This window comes from Hordeum vulgare, chromosome 4H (assembly GCF_904849725.1).
Source record: "Hordeum vulgare subsp. vulgare chromosome 4H, MorexV3_pseudomolecules_assembly, whole genome shotgun sequence".
Lineage (NCBI taxonomy): Eukaryota > Viridiplantae > Streptophyta > Magnoliopsida > Poales > Poaceae > Hordeum > Hordeum vulgare.
Genome location: NC_058521.1, coordinates 242,758,578 through 242,781,431, shown reverse-complemented (window position 1 = coordinate 242,781,431; position 22,854 = coordinate 242,758,578). Strand labels below are relative to the sequence as shown.

The window sequence follows — 22,854 nt, the reverse complement described above, 5'->3', positions numbered from 1 at the left end:
TGTAGTTGTTCCTTGGAGCTTGCACACGAAAGGGATGTCAAGTAGTATACCATCCTCGAGGGGCACAAGCTGACACATGTAAAGGAGAAGATTCACCTTTGTATATATACCTTTGTGTGTGTGAAATAGATGTAGCAGTGTCATTTGACAAATGGACTATTGCCATGGTGATGTCCGAAGGATGTTGTGTATCAGTTAAGGATCCACACATGACGTCCTACAGGAAGACCTAAAGTACGTTGCGCCTCTCTATTTGATTCACGGCACTTAAAGACGAAGGGATGGACTTTTCACACGGACGATGGAAGGGTTTTTTAGTCTAAACATACTTCTCATTATTGATCAGTTACCAAATACATGAAATATCAGACGGTTAAGGATCCAGACATGACGTCCTATAAGAAGACCTAAAGTATGTTTAGCAAGGCTATGCGCCTCTCTATTTGATTCACGCCACTCACTTACAAATGAAGGGAGTCAAAATTGCTCTATGGTGTGGGTCTTTGATGACTTTTTGTGGGCCAGGCAAAAGACTCAGCTAAGAACAAGTACAATAGAGCTGAATCAGCGAGCTACTTCCTCCTTTTTTATTTATAAGACTCATCTTAAAAAATTTAAAATTTCAGATTTTCATTATATTAGGCTCATTTTGAGTCTAATTGAGTTAAAGTGCTTTGAGTTCCACGTCATATTAAATTCATAGAGTTTAGAAAAAGAAAATGAATGGCTACGCATGCATCGTTTTCTACATCATAATGCAAGTTCAATAAAGAGGATGCTACATTTATTGCCTTAAAAATTAAATATATAAAAAATATTTCATTGGCTAGTTAAAACTAATGTCATCCACTCACAATTCACCTTGATTGATGAGATTTCATATTTGAGCCCTATAAACCAAAAAACAAGGAGCATAAAAAATAATCTACTGTATTTCTGCTTAATTAGAGAAAAGAGAAGAGGAAAAAGAAGGTAAGTAGGCTCTTAATTAAGAGCCAACTCTAACACGTGCTCCTAGACACTTTCTAAAAGTGAAAGGTGGATCATATAATAAAAAAGTAGTAGTAGTACACTCTTTTAATCAACTATTACACATGTAAGTTATAACATAAGCTATAAATGACACTCAATTTCTTATAGCCAGCAGTTGGCTATACTATTAACCATGCTCTAAATGTACCTCTAAATGTACCCCAAGTTTGATGCCGGCTTGTGGAAATTCGACCATCCAAACCAGTCCATGGACATTTGATGCATAACGTTACATGGCAAAGTGTCCATAACTAGGGGCTTTTTATGGACTGCATTCGAGTTGCCCTAACAATTCAGATAGAACATTGTCGACATGCACCACCTCAGCTTTGGTGAGCTGCAAAATTTATCCAGGCATGACGCCATATTGCTTCAAAGAGGGGGCATACTGCTCCATGCACGAAAATGAAGCAACAATAAATAACGGGCACATGCTATAATTACCAAATAAAACATGAATCTCATGCACAGAAAATTGAGCCGAAAGAATATCTGCTCTTAGCCTGATGGGGCATGGCTACTTGATGATGATTTGGCGACATAGATCTGCTTCATCCTACCAGTGCCATATTTCTTGTCGGAACCGGAGCTTCTCCCTGGGTATCCTGACCGACGTTGCCATTCATTCACAGTTCCAGTCCTTTGGGTAACCCTGGCCGGACGATCCTGATTATTATTAACTGGATGTTTGAACTGTTGATCCGATGGTAATGAAGACTGGTGTGGCTTGGAGGGAATCTTGGCAACTTGACCAGGCTTGGGGTTGCTATTTGGGACTTCATTGCCGATAACACCTATCCGGACAAATGAAGGCTCAACAGTTCGAGCATCTGAACTGCTTGAGACTGGCTGTTTAACATCCGACGACTGGGAGGCAGCTGTATTTGGGAAACTCTTGTTGCTATCTGATGCTGAGAACTCCTGGAATCGATCATTTGTACCTGACTTGTCAATTGTCACATTATCAACATACTGTGATACCGCTGTACCATCTATTGGATGCTGTTGCAGCTGCACTGATAATGGGACAGAGTGCATAGGCACACGTGGCCAACAAGGTTGCACCTGTATTTTCGCAGATGACTGGAATAATAGTTACGAAGTTAGTTACAATACAAACAGAGAAAATGTTGGTGGCATAAAACAAAACAGAAAATAGTTTGTAACCAGGTTATTTAGTTCAATATACAATGATCATGGAAAATATACCTTAAGGGGCTCTCCTAAAAAATACTCCCTCCGTTCCTAAATATAAGTCTTTTTAGAGATTTTATTAGAGGACTACATACAAAGCAAAATGAGTGAATCTACACTCTAATGTATGTCTATATACATCCGTATATAGTTTTCTAGTGGAAACTCTAAAAAGACTTATACTCCTTCTGTCCCAAAATAACTGGCTTAACTTTGTACTAGCTCTAGTATAAAGTTGTACTAAGCTTAAGACACTTATTTTTGGATGGAGTATTTAGGAATGGAGGGAGTACAATGATTTTATTTGAAACTGGCAGAACATAAATTAAAGCTGTCAGAGAAAAACACAAACAGATGCAATGCTTCAGAAGTAGAACAGCTACAATGTCCACGTCATGAACGAGGCCAACCTTTGGATCACCGCCAGAGCGAAGAAACTAGGGTCAATTGTTTTGTGGGGGTCAGTTGTAAGTTGTAACAAGCTCTATCCCCTTCTTAATTAATAGATGAGGCAAATCTTATGCCTCCGTTTCAAAAGAAAAAAGCCTAACAAATCCGAGCTACTACCTTTTGAAAAAAGCCTAACAAATCCGAGCTACTACCTACACTCACGAATATAAGGTGGATCAGTTTTCGTGCCAGACAAACATATGTATGTTTGACCAAGATTATAGAAGAAACATCAACATCTACAATACAAAATAAGTAAAATATGAAAATACTTCTCTTGATGGATCTAATGTTAAAAATATGGTATTGTGGATATTGATACTTTTTTCTTAAAACTTGGTCAAATATGCAAATGTTTGACTTCTGAAAAAACCAACACAGCTTATATTTTGGAACGGATGGAGTATAGTAAATGCTGCCACAAAGTGCCTCCAACTGTTCCATGCATATGAAATTATGCACATCAGAGAGAGAGAGAGAGATTGCTCCCTCTGATCCTATAACACAAACTAATCACCCTTCTGATAATGAAATGGATATCTAAACACATAAGCATGAACCAATGTGATTCTCTAAACATGCTATCTGAACCAATTATTGCATACCTGGAACGAAGCCATGTCAAACATTGTAAGCGGGGTTGGGATTGGCATGATAGAAGTTGCACGTAGATGTGACACTTGAGTAGGAAAACTGGGTGAGGTTACTTGACCAGGTAGTACATTTTGGTTGTTTGGATCACTCTGGCTGATGCCAACAGAAGGTCCTTCGTTTTGCTTCCAATCAGGCTGCTTGTCACCAGAAATATAAGTGGCTCCCATAAAACCAAGCCCCATTTGACCAAATTGCCCAAGTGGGGCAAAGTGGTTGTAGACCACCATATGTGGAGGACCTTGCACGCCTGGGATTCCTCCAGGGCTAATGAAAGGACCAGCGAATCCAGTAGGGGGACGATAAAATGAATCCACCATAGATGGCCAAGCACCCAATTGTGCTGAAGGCAAAGCATTGCTTCTTTGAGGCTGTTGACCCAAAGTGCCAGCAGATTCATCACTTGGTCCAAATGCAAAAGGATGTGCTCCTAACATTGTGTTCATCTCGAAGCAAGAGAAGTGGGACGTCTGTGCAATCGGGAACTGACAAAGCGTTGGCCCTGACACCTGTAGGCTTGGTAAAGATGGCCACAGGGACATTGACGGAGTGTCAACTGACAGGTCTGCTGGAAGAGCAACCGTCAGTGGCTCCTCTCTAGATGATTGACCAGGTTGACCTGTTATTGCCCCTGCTTAAGTTTTATTAAGCTCTATAAATACATGTGCATCTAAAAGGTAATTTTTAAATCAAATAATCAACAACCAGAAGATCATACCTCCAGCTGTTAACCCAGTGAGATCCTTACTGCTAAAGCTATTTTTGTCTGAAGCAGAAGCTGCAGTTCCAACTGCCTCATCAGTACAAATAGCTGCAACAGCCACAGCAGAAGCAGCTGCTTCAGCCTCAGCTTGAGCTTCAGCCTCCTCTGAGTCTTGACATTGATCTTTAGTAGTAGCCTTCTCCTTATCGAACAAAACAGCAGCAGCACTGCTATCACCAGGCAAATTTCGGTCAATCTTCATTTCAGGCCAAGATGAACCTGGAGCACCAAGCCCATTTGAAATTGTTCGGGTGATCGGAGCCAGTACGGTTGGCGATGTAACTGCCCCTGAGCATTGTAATTATTTCATCATCAATGAAGCTGCTGGAAGCATTGTACAATACTAACCATGACGTGCTTACCAAACTGAATCTTCTCCCCAGCCAAAAGAGAGTTGATAGGGCTAGCAGATGATGTGTATGCCACGTCCGTGGTTACTGTAGGAGATAGAGCATTATTGGACTCCAATGGAAAGCCAGAACCTGCTTGTTCAAACTTTTCTGGTTTCATCGCTTCCTCAAGTTGAGTTTGAGTTAATGGCATAACCTAGCATGGGCACAAGTTGTCAGAAGCTATACAAGCACAGAATTGTAAGACATCCAGAGTCGTATTAATAAGGAGAAGTATCAGATTTCTATCTCGGAGATAACATCAATGTCCAAATATTAATTACTCCCTCCGTTCCTAAATATAAGTCTTTTAAGAAATTTCACTAGATGACTACATACGAATCAAAATGAGTGAATCTACACTTAGACTATGTCTATATACATCCGTATGTAATCTTCTAGTGGAATCTCTAGAAAGACTTATATTTAGGAACGGAGGGAGTATATGTATTGCATGGCCATCCAGCACAAAGTTAGGATGAGTGCCAATCCAAAATAACACGACTTAATAACACTGACATGCAAAATTTTCGCAATGTAGGTTATTTTTTTGTATAGTGCTAGCTCACTTCCCATCATTTATGGCCCTGTTTGGATACTCTAACTTGGCTAGAGGTTAGAGTTAGTTTCTAACTTTAGTCTAACCATGAACTAACTCTAGCCTTTGGTGGTGTTTGGATGCAAAGGTTAGTTTGACAATAAATGCATTTTTTTCAATCATGTGTATCTTTTAACCAGGATTTGTTGTGCCCAGCTTTTGTTTAGGCCTGGTGCGGCCGGCGGGGCGAGCAGGGCGAGCGCGGCCGGCGGTGGCGAGCAGGCCGAGCGGGGCCGAGCGCGGCGGAGCGCGGCGAGCGCGGCGAGCGCGACGGGCGGGGCGAGGACGGCCGCGCGGTGCGAGCGCGGCCGGGCGGGGCGAGCGCGGCGGAGCGGGACGAGCGCGGCCGGGCGGGACGAGCGCGGCGGGGCGGGGAGAGCGCGGCCGGCGGGGCGAGCAAGGCCGGGCGGGGCGAGCAAGGCCGGCGGGGCGAGGGCGGCCGGGCGGGGCGAGGGCGGCCGGGCGAGGCGAGGGCGGCCGAGCGGGGCGCGCGCGGCGGGCGGGGCTAGCGCGGCCTGGGCGAGCGCGGCCGAGCGGGGCGGGCGGGGCGCGCGCGGCGGGCGGGGCGAGCGCGGGGGAGCGGGGCCACCGCGGCGGAGCGGGGCGAGCGCGACTGGCGGGGCGAGCGCGGCGGAGCGGGGCGAGCGCGGCGGAGCGGGGCGAGCGCGGCCGGCGGGACGAGCGCGGCCGGGCGGGACGAGCGCGGCGGGGCGGGGAGAGCGCGGCCGGCGGGGCGAGCAAGGCCGGGCGGGGCGAGCAAGGCCGGCGGGGCGAGGGCGGCCGGGCGGGGCGCGCGCGGCCTGGCCGGGCGGGGCGAGGGCGGCCGGGCGGGGCGCGCGCGGCCTGGCCGGGCGGGGCGAGCGCGGCCGAGCGGGGCGGGCGGGGCGCGCGCGGCGGGTGGGGCGAGGAAAGGATCTGATGCGGTCAAAATATTATTATTTTTAGCTGTCCATCCCCAACTAGCTCCAATTAGCACCTCTTCTCAGGGCTAGTTTTTTTTGATGGGTTAGTTTGCATCTAACCCAAACTAGCCCATGTGTTTGGATACTTTGGGAGCTAGTTCAGCTCAAACTAGCTCAAACTAGCTCTAGCAGTGGGATCCAAACAGGGCCTATGAAGGGAAACTGTGAAACCATCTGGTTTGGATATAAAATGCTTTTGCCTGCAGAAATATAAGCAGCACAGAACTGCCCACATTAACTTAGCACACAGAAGATGAAGTCAGCAGAAACACCATAATGAAGGACCCCCAAGATACCCAAGGCACGTCATATACTGTTTTGAATAATGATCTGCGCATAGGGACAAAAAAAACTTGCGAAAGCAATCTACCTGCTGGTTCGTTTGTGAACTATCCCAGTTGCCCATGTTAAATGGAGTGCCAATTGGCGATGTTTTATTATTGCTTTCTGAGAAGCATGCCGCAAGCTTTGTTGCGGCAATAGAAGTTATCAAGTCAGAGGTTGACTGGCTTCCGATAGGCCTGCAAAAGAATTTTTGAACAAGGTTATAAACAAGAATCCTAGTTAAATAGCATAAACATAACCAAGATACAGTGCTACATACTTCATTGCACAGTAGTTTGTACGAGGTCCTGTGTTGGCTGAAGGTGGCCGCCCTATGGGTGTCATTGAAGCTGTATCATTCATGAATGAAGATGATGGTTCGGCGTGGTCAAGGACCCTTCCTTCAACTGCAAGGACAGAACCCAAAGAAACTTTCTTCGCAGGTTCTCCATCCAAAGAAACTGTCCCCTTACAAATACTTGAACTGTTAGAACTGTGTAGCGACATTTGATGCTGCTTGCGGGGAGCCTGGTTCAACAAACACGAAAGCATTAATTTTAGGAAGACAAATACATACAAGGCACCAATGTAAAGGATGATAACTTGGCACCTTTGCCGTCCTTATTTTCAATCTATTTTCTTTCTCCCTCTGCTCTCTCCTGACACTCATGATCTGCTTCTTGGACCTGACTTCAATAAAACCATCTGCATCAACAGGCATTTCAAAGCCTTGCTGCTTAACGATGCGTACAACTCCAGCACGTAACAAGGTATTAGCATCTCCCTCGGGGATACCACCTGCTCTAGATTTCTTGTACCCACAACGAGACCTGTCATAAGATGGAGCCTTCTGTGCAAGTCTCTCTGTTTTACTATAATAATGAGCAGATGTAGATGAAGAATCTGCTCCATTAATATCAATTGTTTCATTTGTACCTTCCTTTCTGTTCACATTTCTCACCGGAATCTCCCTTGCCAATCCATTGGGAACCGGATTCTCATTCTGCTCATCATGGCACTCAGAAGCTTGGGTTTCGTTCTTCTCAACATTTGCCCGCACTCTAAATTCAGTTCTTCTTATGTTCCTACGAGACCTTCTCTGGAATCCTCTGGAGTCTTTATGAAAAGGTTCAACAGGTGAGCCTGTTGATCCCATATTAGATTCTTTAACAGCATAATCGTATCTCCTCCCACTTCCACCAGATACAGCGCCTGGAGCCTTTATGCCACTCAAGGCTTTCCCATATGAACCAACTTGAGAAGATTCTGTGTTACTGAAAGAAGATTTGTGATTCCGCTTTGAAGAGATATCATTATTCCTCTGAGAATCACCTTTTGAAAGTCTGAAAGATGCATTTTCTCCAATTGAAGTTCTGTCTAATCGGCTCTGAAATTCATTTAAATCAGCCATCCAGTTGATTTCAGATTCATTGCGCTGATGCAAATTTGATTCTCTTGGGGTAATCTGGTTTGCATTTCGATCCATCTCATTAGGTATACCACTCGAACCATTCTGTTTCGATATATGTAGAGTTGGTGCGGGGGGCTGAATGGAGGGCACCGCCTGAGAATGTTGTCGAACATTCTGGGCAACAGGGCGGACATGCCTCAACTGACCAAACTTGAATAAAGGAGCTGATGAAGGGAGCAGTTGAGCCAGGGATGGGTTAATCTGATTGTGGAGATGGATCGGCATCTGTATGGAGCCAATCTGAATGGCTCGAATCGGAGTTGGTATTAAAGATGGCCCAGAAAACAAACCCAGACTAACAGGAACTTCGTTCTGGTCAATTACTGCTGATGTTGATGAATCAATAGGGGGGGCAAAAGATGCCTGAGGTAACTTGGAACTTGACACAGCTGTGCTACCGGATGGATCAACATTAGATTCATCGGCCAAGGCATTTGTTTGATCAAGGCCTTGAAGCGTAACAATGTCATAAGGATCAACTGAACCACATCTCAACTCTTGCTTCACGACGCCCAAGTGTACACCAACTTCCAGTTCAGTGCTCTTCACAGAACTTAATTCAAGCTCATTATTCACGGGAATTTCAACCTGTACACCCTGATCGAATCCAAGTATAACTGGTTCCATTTCTGCAGTTGTATTATCTTCATCTGCAAACTCATCATCCAAGTCAAGATGCACATCTGTGAACTCATTAGCCAAGTCAAGAGTATCACCCTCGCCATCATTGATTTCATCTTCTTGGTAGCTATTGCCTTCCTCATCATACTCATCCTGTTTTCGCTTGGATTCATTGTGTTCACTTGGCCATTCCTCATCCTCCATGTGATAAGCCGCGCTTGAGGTAGTGATTCTGCTTATGTTTGCTGCATCTAAAGTTGAAGCCACTTGGTCATTATCAGATACCACAGTACGATCACCATCAGCAGAAGTTGGCAGTGCAGGTGAATCACAAGAAACATCCATCTCGTCATGTGAAACATGTTCAGGTGACCTAGGAGGGCTTGAAACGGAAAGAGAAGATTGTGAGCCCAAAACAGGGCTCGCCCTGTCCCCATTTTGCTGCTCATTGACAACAATGCCTTCAGCAGGCGTCCGATGCTGGCGGGATACTTCTTGGTATGCACTACCATATTGACTGTGCATAGTTTGTTCATCATCTCTACTAGAACTCTCTCTCATTAAATCATGAATGAAAGATGAATTGGCACGTTGAATAGAAGAACTAACTGCACTTCCATGCATTGAGGTCACAACATGTGGTGGGGGTACACATGGATGCCGCATAGGATAGCAGGATTTTGTAGAAGACGAGAAATCATGAGCCTCGGAGTTCTGGAACATTCTCCCTCCTTGTTGAGCATTGGGGCTTCTGTAGGAACCACTAGGCAGCCATGCAGCATCTCCAAACCTATCACTGTTAAAAAAATGAGTGTCAAATTCAGACTGCTTGTCAAAACAGTTATTCTCCGTCGGTGCATCCCACCTTGAAACTCTTCCTTGACTGTAATCTTCCAGTGCCCATGGTGAATCATTGATTTGGTCTCTCGAAGATGGCCCGACTGACGATGCCCGAAATCCAACATAAGAATCTTTTTTAGGGAAACTTTCCCTCTTAGTACCCAAAGTGCCACGCCGTGGGCTGTAATGTATATTTTCTTGGTCTTCAAATGCAGCCCTTGCACTGTGGTATGCGTGTTCTCTATCAACCAAGCCTGAGTGTCCATCTCCCATAATGTTGAGCGCCCTTGGAACTGTATCACTGTACCGGTTGAGACTGGAAGCCACCGATGAAATGGAGGTATTGATGCGCTCACCCAGTCTGCTAATAGCATGTCTTTCACCAGCATTAGTGTACCGTGACACATCTCTGTCTTTCAAGGCTCCAAGTCTTTGTTCATCATTGGCAGCTGAAGTAAGATTTCCATTGCTCATGTTTGATTCGGCTCGCCGTCTAGCAATCCTTGCCTCCAATTCCAGGAGCTTTTGACGTGCGGCTTCTCTACGCCGCTCCTCCTCCATAGCAACCCTCATCTTCTCTTCCTCCCTAGCAATTCTCTGCTCCTCAACTCTTCTGGAAGCTTCCAGCGTCTCTTGCTCGGCTTGCCAAACAGCCTGTCTTGCCTCTTCTTCCACCAACCGCCGCCTTTCCTCCTCCTCTCTTATCAGGTTCTCCCTCTCCTCATCTTGTTTCCTAGCGATTTCTCTGACTCTGGCCTGTTCTTCCACTACCCGCTGTCTTTCTTGCTCTTGTACCCTCAAGATCCTATCGAGCTCAGCCTCAAATGACTCCCTTACTGGATCATGGAAATCTGATGGTTTGGTTGTTTCTTTTTTCTTCTTTATTGAACTGAAACTAACGGCAGAAATGCTATCAAAACCGGTATGCTCAACTAAAGGCCTTACAGGGACTCCAGTGAGCCACTTATCCCTGCCAAATTTTGCTCCTGGCTCGTTAACTAAAGGTCCCTTATTACCAAGATATGGCATCACCTTGGAAACAGGATTATTCTGGAAAGACTTCCCTCTGTACCAGTTATTAGAATTATCATTGTAACATTCACCTGCAGTTTCCCCAATATGTGCGCTTCCGTGCAGTTCCGTCCCAATCTGTCCATAGGCTCGCACAGCAGGCTCCTTACTAGTATTGCACAAATCCTTGGAGGCACCGTTAGTAATGCCTTCATGGTAAAGTAACTGTCCGCTTCCTTTGCCTGCACTGTGAGGACGACCATCTGTCCTCTCCACATTGTGGCTTGGCATAGGAGATCGCCACAAACCATCTTGCACGCCCTCTTTATTGGGAGCAATGTAATCTCTCCCCAAGGACTCATTTTTTAAGCGCTCCATTGTCGCACCATAGAAGTCGCACCCTGGAACCATGGTCTCAATCCTACCAAATCCCCTCTCTTTACTGTCGCGATCTGGGAGACTCAGCCCTGTATCACGTTCATCATCAGCCCAATCAGCATCATACCTTAGCCGCACCAGTGGCAGCGGCCCCAAATCATGAGTTTGGGCCTTCTCCGCTGAACCATGGAGGCCAGTACCTGTGACGCCGGCAGAAGCCAAGGGCTCAGCACCACGCGAGGGCATCACATGCGGTCGCATGCCCAGGGGCATCGGCTGTGTCTCCGGCATGGCGGCTTGAGCACCATCAACGTCTTTCTGGCGATGCTGCACGGGTGGCGCAGGTGGTGGCGCCACCGCTGCTTTAAGAGAAGGGAAGTCCTCGCCCCGCAGGACGACAGCTTTCTCCTGGAATCCATACGATGGGAGCCTGGCAACGCCACTAGGAGCCGGTATCGAGCCCAGTTGCTTCTCGGATGCCGGAGCAGGCTTCGTCCACCCAGCCACGGCCCCGCCGGATCGGGGCGGGGCTGAGGCGACCCCACCGCCAGTAGTGGCGGTCGCGCCCTCGAAACGCTCGTGCTCCTTACGGAGCGAGGGGAGGTTCAGAGGCGGCGGTACAGAGAGCTTGGGCTGCTGCGGCTTGGCCATAGAGGAGGAGCCGCGACCGCGGGAAAGCACCACCATGCCGCCGCCGCCACCGGCAGAGGGGGCAGCGGGGCGGGAGGGGCGGCCGCCACTTTGGAATTGGGCGGACTGGCCGTACGATCGGTTGAGGTTAACGGATACAAACTTGCCGGGGTGCGACATCGGCGGCTGTGGCGGCCACGGAGCGCATGAAACCCTAGCTGCAGCCCGATGCGCGGGTGGGCGTGCGGGGAGAGGGTGGAGGAGGCGTCGGCTCGAGGTTTATGCGAGGGCTGGTGGAGATGGGGAGGAGGTGGTACTGGTGCTGGTGGCTCGCCGACGGCGATGGGGTGGTGGGATTTGGAACGGGGGGTTGGTGCCGGGTCCGGAAGAGGAGGGGGGTGGGTGTTGTTGGGGGGGGGGGGGGGGCGGTCGGGACTGGAGGATGCCCCCGTGGGGGAGGGATGCGAGTGAGCACTGCGGCACGAATCTTGGAGCTCTACGTATGGGTTTCGGTGGCCGTTGGCTTGTTGGACCAGCGGTCCATCGCCGCCCAGGTCGGTGACGTTTTTTCTTTTTTTTAACAGGGAAAAAATCCATTGCGGCCTAGTTTGGCAGAGAGTCTTGTAAAAACCAAAGTATTTTCAAAGCGAAAAATTATCTTCTACGAGCCCATCGCGCCCGTCCGCCGGCTCCATGGCAATTCGATCATGTGTTGATTAGACCGTCGACAGCCATTCGATCATGTGTTGATTAGACCGTCGACAGCATTCCGTGTCCACCGAAGTCGTTTTTGTTTTCGTGCAACCCGCTTGTTGTTTCACGACAGACATTCCTCATACTCGGTAACAGTGGGTTTATTCGACCTATGTGAAGATGTCGTAATTTTTGCAATAGATGTCGTAATTTTTGCAACATGTTGTAAATTTTATAACATGGGTCGAAAGGTGGCGTAATCTTTGCAACATGGGTCAAAAGATGTCATAATTTTTGCAACATGTCGTAATTTTTGCAACATGGTCGTTGTTTCTACAACGCTGTCGTTGTTTCAGAAATTGTTTCTCCAACACGACCGTTGTTTCGGTATTATTTATGTAACACGGTCGTTGTTTTAGGAATTGTTTCTGCAACGTGGCCGTAGTTTCTGCAACTGGTTTGTTGTTTCAGGAGTTAATGTGTCGGGAAGGCGACGAGCCGCGTGCGAGGAGTTAGATCGGAAGGCTCGCGCATGGAGATCCGACGGTTGTCAAGGTGGTGGATGATTACTAGACGTTTAACGATAGACACGTAGCAGTCTCCATTTTCAAAACCTTGGTATTTCATTGCTTGGACAATGAATACTTTTTTTTCTTCAAAACATAGTTTTTCTCAGTATTGGCAAAACCACCAACTCATTTGACGTTGTAGTTTTTATAAGATCACCCATGTATAGGTTGTGTAGTCAAATGACTACACAACTTTATGGAAAAAGCATCACATATAAGCATAAATTATGCAAAAAATATATATAAGCACAAATTATGCAAAATATATATATAATCTATAAAAATACATACATATTGGCTACACAACATTGAGTTGACTACACATGATTGCAATCTGACACCGCCACTAGCACTACCTAGCTCCTTGAGTATACATGAATTGACGTGCGTGTAAAACCGACTCCCAATGCATGCACAAATTGATCTAATCAATTGGCAAGCTTCCTTTTAGATGATCATTACTTGCGGGAAAGTAATCAACGGTTAGTGAGTCGATAGAATCATGCGAGATCGTCCGTAGAAATTAATTTGACCGATGATGTCGTCCTTAGAATAGAAATCTAATCTACATGATGCAATGTGTGGAGCCACCTAACCTCAATCACCTACTAGTGAGGAGCGGTCCAGCAATTATGATCATTTAAGAGATAATAGACAGAGAAGAGATAGGTGCTCATGATTTCTATAAAGTTTAATTTTAAATAATGAGGTACGAATCTCTTTTTGGATACTACAATAATACTTTGATATGAGACATACCATGGTATCTTAAACTACAGTGTGTTTTGTCATTCAAACACCATAAAGTCTTTAGGGTTCCTAGTATGCCTAAGAAAACTACAAAAATATTTTGCATCCAAACGTGTGTATTAGGTGCAGTTTTTTCACTTGTCTATGTTCTCTAATTAAGATACTAGTCATGGATGAAACTACCCCTATCTTTTATAACACTCTGCTTCCTAGTTTTAAAGAGCTATAACATTATGCCCCTGGTTTTAAAGACATCACATTCAGTTACGACCTTCAACTAAAAAAGATCACCCGATTTTGGTCAACTTTTTTTCAAAGCTCTTTCATTCAATTTTATTGTAATATATGCTACTAGCAAACATGCTCGTGCGTTTGCAACGGGGGAAACAAATATCTTATATTTTTGTAAAAATAATATTATTGAGTTCGGCATGACAAATGCAAATTTCAAAGATAAAAGTAAGTGTAAAAACTGAAGATAGGTTATGTCGTCATTTTCTCATAGGGGTACCCTGACGGCAGATGCCATGGGATGGCTAATCGAGGTGAGGGCAAGGATGTCGTGGAGGATCCGGGACGGGATAGGGTAGTAGCACGCGGTGGTTTACCCAGGTTCGGGGATCTCCGGGGAGATAATACCCCTACTCCTGCATGTCTGTATATGATGTATATTTGTAGTACAAGGTTGCTTCTGGAGCTGTATTGGAGAAGAAAGTCATGGGCTTGTGCCTCATACGTGAGTGTGTGTGGGGTGGGAGAGAGTGAGTCCATGAGAGGATGAGAGGGCAGCCAAAGGGGGTCCTCTCATACGTGGTGGGCATGAGCCCCCTGTATGGGTGTGTGGCTTGGTATGTAAGCTGCTGTGGGTAGCTTACATACCAAGCTGCTTGACATGTAAGCTACCATGGGTAGCTTACATACCAAGCTGCTTGGCATGTAAGCTACAATGGGTAGTTTACATGCCAAGCTATATGTAGCTTCGGAGCTAGGCTATGCTTGTGTAACGACTAAGATGCGGTCCTTTTCCTATTTAGGGGGCGATGCCCCAAATGGGAAAGAAGCGCATCTAAGCGTTTCGCAAGCGAGATAAACATAGCACATACATAATTTAAGATTGACAAATAGGGCATCATTTGCCATCTCACATAGATAATATCAGAGTTACATCCACACATTTATTCAGACAAGGTAGTTCCACTGCGGACTACATAACACAAAGAAAAGGCTATGCTATCTTGAATGCTTGCCCACGATCACGACCACGCCTCAGTCTTCTGGATAGTTCACGTACAGGCGGTCGTTCTCCTCATCGTACCGCCACGCTAGGTGCGTGCCATCTGGATCACCTGCGTCGGGCATACCTGTACCTATTGGGGTGTTGAAGTAATCTATGAGCCACAGGGACTCAATGTGACAGCCCGAGACCGACGCCCGAGAAGATTCCCCCTTCTATTCCGTTTCCGTCGTGTGGTTATTTTATTTTGTGGCCTCTTCATTTAGTTTGCATCATCGCATCATGCATGGCATCATGTCAACTGTGTTTTGTCGGTGTTGCTTGTTGCTCCGTGTTGTTGGGTCTTAGTGCTTTGTGAGTGGCGTTGTTTTGTTGGAGTAGTGAGAGGGGTGCGTGAGAGCCACCTCAAAACCCTATTGCACCGTGGACCTAAAACCTTCTCTCCCCTCTTATTTCATTTTTTCTGGTTTTGCTAAAGATTTAAGTTTTAACCCCTTCAACATAAATTTGTCTTCTTTTAAAAATCCTTTTATTAAATGTGGGGGCAACCCCTTGGGTTTTCTTTATTTTCTCCTTTTGTTTTATTTTAAAACAGTCTCATTTTCATGTCTCCTTTAAAGAACTTTTATTTTATTCTTTAAATAAAAGAGGTTTTATTTATTTCTTCAAAAGGTTTCATTTTGTTTCTTTTAATAAAAAGATGCCCAACTATTTCTTATAGTTGGGGTGTGGGTTTTTAAAGGAGCTCAAAAAACGTTTATTTTTTTCTTATGTTTGAACCTTTTTATTTTGCGGTGTTTCTCTGTTTTAAAAAGAAAAAAAACCCAAATAGAGGAGGGAGCCAGCCGGCCAGGCCAGGCCCAAGCATCCCAGGCCCAACCCTAGCGCCCCGATCCCCTCTCTCCTCCCCCTCACGCAGTTTCTACTCTCCCCGTTCCTCCCGACCCCTCTTCCTCCCGTGCTTGCCCGTTCCCCTTTCCCCCTCCTCGCATCCACGCCCCAGCAGCCCCGCGATGCCGGCCTCCTGCTCCCCTGCGCGCTAGCTCCGGCCGCGCCAGCAGCCCCGCCGTGCCACCCGCCTGCAGGAGCCCCCTGCACCCGCGCTGCGCCGCCGTTCCCCGCGCGCCTCTGTGCCCTAGGGTCGCCGACGATCGCCCCCGCCATGGTCGTCGGTTCCCTGCCGCTGCTCTCCTCGGGGGCCCTCCCTCTCCCCGCCGGTGCCCTGCCCACGCTGCCCGCCGTGGCCGTCTCCAGCCCGTCGCCCGTGCCCCGCCGGCGCCGCCATGCCCTGCCATGGCCTCGGCCTCGCCGCCCCTCGCCGTCCTACCAGGTTCTCCGCCGTCGCCGCCATGCCTTGGCCCCGTGCTCGCCGCCGGCTTGCTGTTGTGCCTCACCGTGGTCGCCGCCCGCCATGGCCTCTCCGGCGTCGAGCTCCCCTCGACGGTTTGCCCCTGCTGCAGCTCGCCATGGCCGGCCCGAGGCCTCTGCGCGCCGCCGTCCTGCCGTGCTCGCCGGTGCGCCCCCCTGTGGTCGCTTTGCTGCTTAGATGTTGCTTAGTTGCTGGCCGCGTTGCCATTGCCATGCTGCTGTTGCCGATGCATAGCTGCTGCTAGGCCGATGTTGTTGTTGCCGCTGTGCCTGCCTGCCTCGAGGTGCTGTTTGCCGCATGCTCCTGCCGCTGCTTGTGTCGAGCCGCCTTGGCGTTCCCCTGCCGAAGCTGTTGCCGCCGCCGTTTTGCTGATGCGCTGGTTGTTGTCGTTTGGGTGCTGCTTGCTATTGCTGCCAGGCTGCTGCCGCTTAGCTAGCTGACTGTAGCTGCTTAGGTTGTTAGTTGTTGTTGCTAGCCGGTTGATAGCTTACTGTAGCATGATGTTGCTATTGCTTGCTAGTGTGCTTGATGTAGTTGCTTTGTTGCTTGCTTGCTGCTAGTTGTAGTTGATAGGCTAGGTTGATAGTTGATGTTGCCTGCTAGCTGTTTTGCTAGATGCTAGCTATAGCTTGCCATTGCCTGATGATATGCTTGATTGCGTGTTGCTGTTGCTCGTGCTGCTGTAGATGCTATTGCTTGCTTGTGCTGCCGCTTGCCGTCTCTGCGTGCACCATCCCCTCCTTCATGAAACCGACAAGATCGGCGAGTACCACGACATCCTCGACGACCCCCGGAACATGTTCGAATACCGACGCCGAAGACCCGTGAACCGACGCCGAGAGTATGACTACCGTCGACGAGACCCGAGCACCACTACTTCCATGACGACCACGACTTCCACGACGTCTGCTACGAACCGATCGGCTCCGATGTGCACGCTTCGAAGGTATACCGATGGGACGTGTCGTGACCGTGTGCATGTGATGTATGAGATGTATCGTTCGTTTGCGACTAGTTGTTGTCTGTTGCACGTGTACCTCTTTCATTGAGCCCCGACACATGGGAACCCAGTAACCGGGATCACCCCATCTTTATTTAGCGTTCCCGCACACGCTTCCAGTTCGTTGGCACCGATACCTCTTCGAGTTATCGGGATAGGAACGTTGTCGTGGCTTCGTTTCCGTTTTGCCGCCATGGTTTCCTTTCGCTCGCCGTGGTGACCCATGTTTCTTTCTCTTCTTGCCCGTGGTGTTGTACTCGCATGCATGACGCATTCATGGCATGATATCATGTGTTGCATGTTTCTTGTGTCGTAGCTCCGTTCTAAGTCCCGCGTGTTTACCGACTAGGATGACTTGTAGAATCACTCGCTTCACCCCTTGCCATGTTAACAACAATTTAATATTGCCGTGTAAATAACCGGGAGTGAACTAAATAATTAATCGTGGAGTTTCATCGATATGTAACCCGTTGCATATCGAGCTTCACTTAATGTGTAGTGTTTGCGTGAGGTGAATTGACATGCCATCCCTTGCATCATTGATCAGATCATGCATCATAGTAGGTTGTGCATCGTGTGGTGAATATTTGTGTTGATGTTTGTTTCCGGTTTGCTCCGTCTCTTTAGAGTTCCGCAAGCGTGTTGGAAAGTGAGGACCCATTCGACTACATCGGTTCGTCTGCTTCACGGAGTCATTCTTCTTCTCAGCGGGATCTCAGGCAAGATGACCATTTCCCGAGATACCATTACTATCATTGGCATGCTAGTTTTATCGCTTCTATCGATTATGTCTCGTTGCCTACCACATGTTATATATGAGCCTCTCAACAATGCCATGATAACCTTCAACCTGTTCGACCTAGCAGACCACTGATTGACTATGTTACTGCTTGCTTAACCATGTTGTTAGCTTTGCTAGTTGCAGGTGCAGTTGCTTCCATGTGATTACATGGGTTCCTTGTTATATCACCATATTAATGCTATTTAATTTAATGCCGCTATACACTTGGTAAAAGGATTAATTTAATTTAATCCTTTCTAGCCTGGTGTTTTGTTCCACCTTTGCCCCCTTAGTTTCGGCTACCGGTGTTATGTTCCATAATTGAGCGCTCCTAACACGATCGGGGTTGTTATGGGAACCCCCTTGATAATTCATTTTAGATTAAAGTTGGTCTGGCAAGGCCCAACATTGGTACTACATTTTCCCAACATAATATCTTTGTTAATACTGAAAGCATAGGGCGTCATGAACCCGAGGAGTAATTTCACATAATACAGGGGAGCCAGTGTTGATGGTGCTGGTCCAAAGCAGAGCACCGTGCGGGGCCAACCCGGGGCAACTCGGGAGATTTCTATCAGGCCACCGTACGCTTCTCTTATCCGTCGGGTCCTGAGAACGAGATACGCGGATCCTATCGGGATCGTCGACACGTCGGGTGCCTTGCTGGATTAGTTTTACCTTTGACGAGATATCTTGTGCATCGGGATTCCGGTGATGCTTTGGGTAATCTCAGAGTTGAGGTCTTCCACTAAGGAATCCGACGAGATCGCGAGTGTCGTGATCGAGGATTTCTATGCGGCTTGTGGTAATTTGTGATGGACTAGTTGGAGCACCCCTGCAGGGTTAAATCTTTCGGAAAGCTGTGCCAGCGGTTATGTGGCAATGTGGAAACTTTGTTTAACACTTGTTCTAGATAACTTGAAGTTAACTTAATTAAAATATGCCAACTGTGTGCGTAATCGTGATTGTCTCTTTCGTGAGTTCCTTCTCCGATCGAGGACACGGTGGGGTTATGTCTGACATAGGTAGGTGTTCAGGATCATTCGCTTGTGTCACGCCCAAGATGCGACCCTATCCTCAATTTGGCACGGGGGCCTCGTCAGGGATAGAAGCGCATCTCGTCGTGTCGCAAGAATGGATATCGTTACAAGTACATGTACTGAAAAGAAGAGATAAATACAGAGTTGGCTTACACTCGCCACAAGCTACATCAGAGTCACATCAGTACATTACATATTCACCAAGAGTAAGAGCAGGGTCCGACTACAGACGAAAACAAACAAGAAAATAAGAACGACGTCCATCCTTGCTATCCCAGGCTGCCGGCCTGGAACCCATCCTAGATCGATGAAGAAGAAGAAGAAGAAGCAACTCCAAATGAACAATCAACGCGCTCGTGTCAAGTAACCTTTACCTGTACCTGCAACTGGTGTTGTAGTAATCTGTGAGCCACATTGGACTCAACAATCTCATTTCCAAAGGTATAAAGACTAGCAAAGCTTAATGGGTAAGGTATGGTTAAGTGGTGAGGTTGCAACAGCGGCTAAGCATATATTTGGTGGCTAACTTACGAGTACAAGAAATAAGAGGGGGAAGATCTACGCATAACGGACGAGAACTACTGATGATCAAATGAATGATCCTGGACACCTACCTACATCAGACATAACCCCACCGTGTCCTCAATCGGAGAAAGAACTCACGAAAGAGACAGTCACGGTTAAGCATGCAGTTGGCATATTTTAATTAAGTTAACTTCAAGTTATCTAGAACCAGTGTTAAGCAAAGTTTCCACGTTGCCACATAACCGCGGGCACGACTTTCCGAAAAGATTTAACCCTGCAGGGGTGCTCCAACTAGTCCATCACAAATTACCACAAGCCGCATAGAAATCCTCAATCACGAAGCTCGCGATCTCGTCGGATTCCCTAGTGGAAAACCTCAACTCTGAGATTACCCAAAGCATCACCGGAATCCCGATGCACAAGATATCTCGTCAAAGGTAAAACTAATCCAGCAAGGCCGCCCGACGTGTCGACGATCCCGATAGGAGTCGCGTACCTCGTTCTCAGGACACGACGGATGAGCTAGACGTCGGGATCGCTAAACCTCCGGGTGACCAGAGGGGCGCCGGACATCGCTCAGGTGGGACCAACACTCATGAGGAGCACTGGCCGGGGGTTGATTAAATTATCCTCGGGGTCCGGGAAGTCCCTATGCAATTATATTAGGTGTTTAGGCAAATGTAGTACCAAAGTTGGGCCTTGCCAGACCAGCTTTAATCTAAAACGAATTATCAAGGGGGTCCCCATAACAACCCCGATCATGTTAGGAGCGCTCATTTATGGAACTTAACACCGGTAGCCGGAAACTAAGGGGGCAAAGGTGGAACAAAACACCAGGCTAGAAAGGCCGAGCCTTCCACCTTTTACCAAGTATATAGGTGCATTAAATTAAATAGCATTTAAATATGGTGATATAACAAGGAACCCATGTTATCACATGGAAGCAACTGCACTTGCAACTAGCAACGCTAACACAGGGTTAAGCAAGCGGTAACATAGCCAATCAGTGGTTTGCTAGGTTGAACAGGTTGAAGGTTTTCATGGCATTGTTGAGAGGCTGATATTTAACAGGTGGTAGGCAACAAGACATAACGACAGAAACGATAAACTAGCATGGCAATGATAGTAATGGTATCTGGGGAAATGATCATCTTGCGTGAGATCCCGCTTGGAAGAAGAATGCCTCCGTGAAGCAGACGAACCGACGTAGTCGAACGGGTCTTCACAATCCGACACGCTTGCGGAACTCTTTCGAGACGAAGGAAACCGGAAACAAGAATCAACACACGATATTCACTACATGATGCACAACACATATGATGCATGAGCAGCTGAATATATGCAAGTCACGGCATGACAATTCACACAATCAAACACTACACATTAAGTGAAGTTCAATATGCAACGAGTTGCATATTGACGAAACTCCACGTTTAATTATTTAGTTCTATCACGATTAGATACACGGCAATATTAAATGTGATTAAACAAGGCAAGAGGTGAAGCGCAAATTAAACTACCTATCTAGACATTTTAAACGAGGTCGGAAATGACATATAGCACCTCCGAGACGACCTCACATGTTAATTTACAATTCTGTCCAGATCTGAACTAACACATTTAATTGGTTGTTAAACAGCAAAACAAATAGTTTCACGTGATTCTACGTGTCATTTCAAGCAATCTACACATAAAGAACATCTCCAACGGAGCTACTGTTCAAAAGTTACAAGCACCGCAAGATATGATGGCATGAATGCAATATGTGTGCAACGATGGCTACGAGCACTTCAAAACATACAACCAGCAAGAGAAAATGAAACTACACAAGATTCTAAGCAAGTTTCATATAGGACACAATCAAATCGGAGCTACAGATCAACAACTACGAGCAAAACAAGAAATCACTACAATCTGCCAAAATCAGCCACATAGCATTTTCTACACCCCACAACTACGGGCTACACAACTCCGATAAACTCAAGCAAGGCATGGCACGAAAGAGGGCAAGACGCACTACTACAAACAACTAACAACAACTAGCGTGGCATCATGGATCACTAGGGAAAGAAGTCACAAAAAGGCATCCCACTCACTATTTCAGACTTAGTGAAAATTACACCTCATGAAAGTGCAGTTTTCGATCTGAAGCAATATTGACAGCAGCAAAACCTATAGCTACAGGACTCCAAATAGCATGAAAATTTATAGCATGCTAGAGAAACACAAGGGCTACAACTAAATCCATTGGACCAACCTCAAAAGAGCTACAGATCACAAGCTAGAAGCAAAACAAAACAGCAACAAAATAAAACAGATTCCAGACTTTGAAATATTTCAGCTCCTCCGAATCAGCACCATTTCTAGCAACTTAAGAGCAAGCAAATCACACCTAAACATGCATTTCTATTGCAACCAAAAATACCATGGACTAGTCTAAACACCCAAGAACAACTCCCTAGTTGAGAACTCCTTCAAACGAAGCACGTAATAAATCCTACGAAATAAACAAAAGGGCATCACGGCAAAATATCTCGCGAACTAACTTGCTCTAATGCTAAAACTAATTGCACAGAAAAATCACATGGATTTTTCTACCCCGGAAACATATAAAATATGTGGGGTTGCAACACAAAAATAATGCCACACATAAATGCGAGATAATCACCTATATACGGGAAAATAAACTAGCGGCAAACCCTACACGCAAAAATACAAATGACCGCTCTAAAATACATGGAATAATAGTTCCTAAAACATGAACATTTATTCTACGGCATTCGAGCAATTCGAACACGCGCGGAAAATTAAATACGCGACTAAACCTATTGGGACAACACGCCAAACGATGCATTCGGCATGCTAAACGGCATCAAATAAATGTGCAAGTTGTGAAATCGGATTCTACGCGAAAAGTTACACGAGAAACATATCTAAATCTTCGCGATCCGACTTACGGTTTAGAAACTACGGGCATTTGAATATACGTCTAAATCCTGAAATTAACTAAACCGAATTCCTAAAAGAAATAAAACTAATGGGCCTAAACTACTAACAGGCCGAATAGGGCAGAGGCGCAACATAGCAAAAGATGTCTAGGGCGAGGATTAGAGGCGGCAGGGGACTCACCCACGGGCTGTGGCCCAAGAGAGGAGGCGGTTTGGAGGGGGCTCGGGCCGGCGCTGGCGGTGGGGAGGCCGACCTGGCCTTGGGCCGGCCTGGTCAGGCGGCCGAAGCTGGGCCTGGCTGCAGCCCACGCAGCTGGCGAGGGGGCTGCCCGTTCCTGTCGTCTCCCTCCTGGACCACGGGGAGGACGACCTTCAGCGACGTAGGGCGCGGTCAACGGCGGCCAGCGACAGGGCTCCGGCGAGGGGGCTGGCCGGATCTGGCGGTGGCGGATGGATCCGGCCTCAAGACCGCGGGATCTGGGCATGGGACTAGTGCTACGACGGCTAGGCGATGGGAACGCATGGCGGCGCTGGCAGGAAGAGGCGGCGACGAGGAGGCGAGGTCCTGCGGCGACGGGGACGGCCGGATCCGGACTGGACCGGACCGGGGCGAGGCTTGCCGGCGGCGACG

At 47.2% G+C, this 22,854-nt stretch overlaps 1 protein-coding gene across 4 annotated transcripts; it reads right to left on the bottom strand.

Annotated features, from left to right (window-relative positions):
• Positions 1-1,026: 1,026 nt before the first annotated feature.
• On the bottom strand, positions 1,027-11,715 carry LOC123448458. Of its 4 annotated transcripts, XM_045125359.1 has the most exons (8): positions 9,321-11,715; positions 6,974-9,251; positions 6,644-6,891; positions 6,410-6,560; positions 4,453-4,636; positions 4,046-4,378; positions 3,282-3,958; positions 1,027-2,115 (listed from the first exon to the last, which is right to left on the bottom strand). In XM_045125359.1, exons 1-8 carry the CDS (start codon positions 11,492-11,494, stop codon positions 1,531-1,533), a joined length of 6,630 nt encoding a protein of 2,209 aa, XP_044981294.1. In that variant the 5' UTR covers positions 11,495-11,715; the 3' UTR covers positions 1,027-1,530. The 4 variants fall into 4 exon arrangements, with proteins under 4 accessions (XP_044981294.1, XP_044981291.1, XP_044981293.1 ...); XM_045125356.1 differs by having other exon boundaries at positions 6,974-11,715; XM_045125358.1 differs by having other exon boundaries at positions 3,282-3,946; positions 6,974-11,715.
• Positions 11,716-22,854: the final 11,139 nt, after the last annotated feature.

What these genes read in the sequence shown, in the direction of transcription:
- LOC123448458 (XM_045125356.1), bottom strand. Translation starts at nt 11,494, where the DNA reads ATGTCGCACCCCGGCAAGTTTGTATCCGTTAACCTCAACCGATCGTAC. An exon ending in ACAAACTACTGTGCAATGAA is followed by an intron (nt 6,561 to 6,643) that starts GTATGTAGCACT and finishes ATTCTTTTGCAG; the next exon opens with GCCTATCGGAAGCCAGTCAA. An exon ending in TTGACATGGCTTCGTTCCAG is followed by an intron (nt 2,116 to 3,281) that starts GTATGCAATAAT and finishes CTATTATTCCAG; the next exon opens with TCATCTGCGAAAATACAGGT.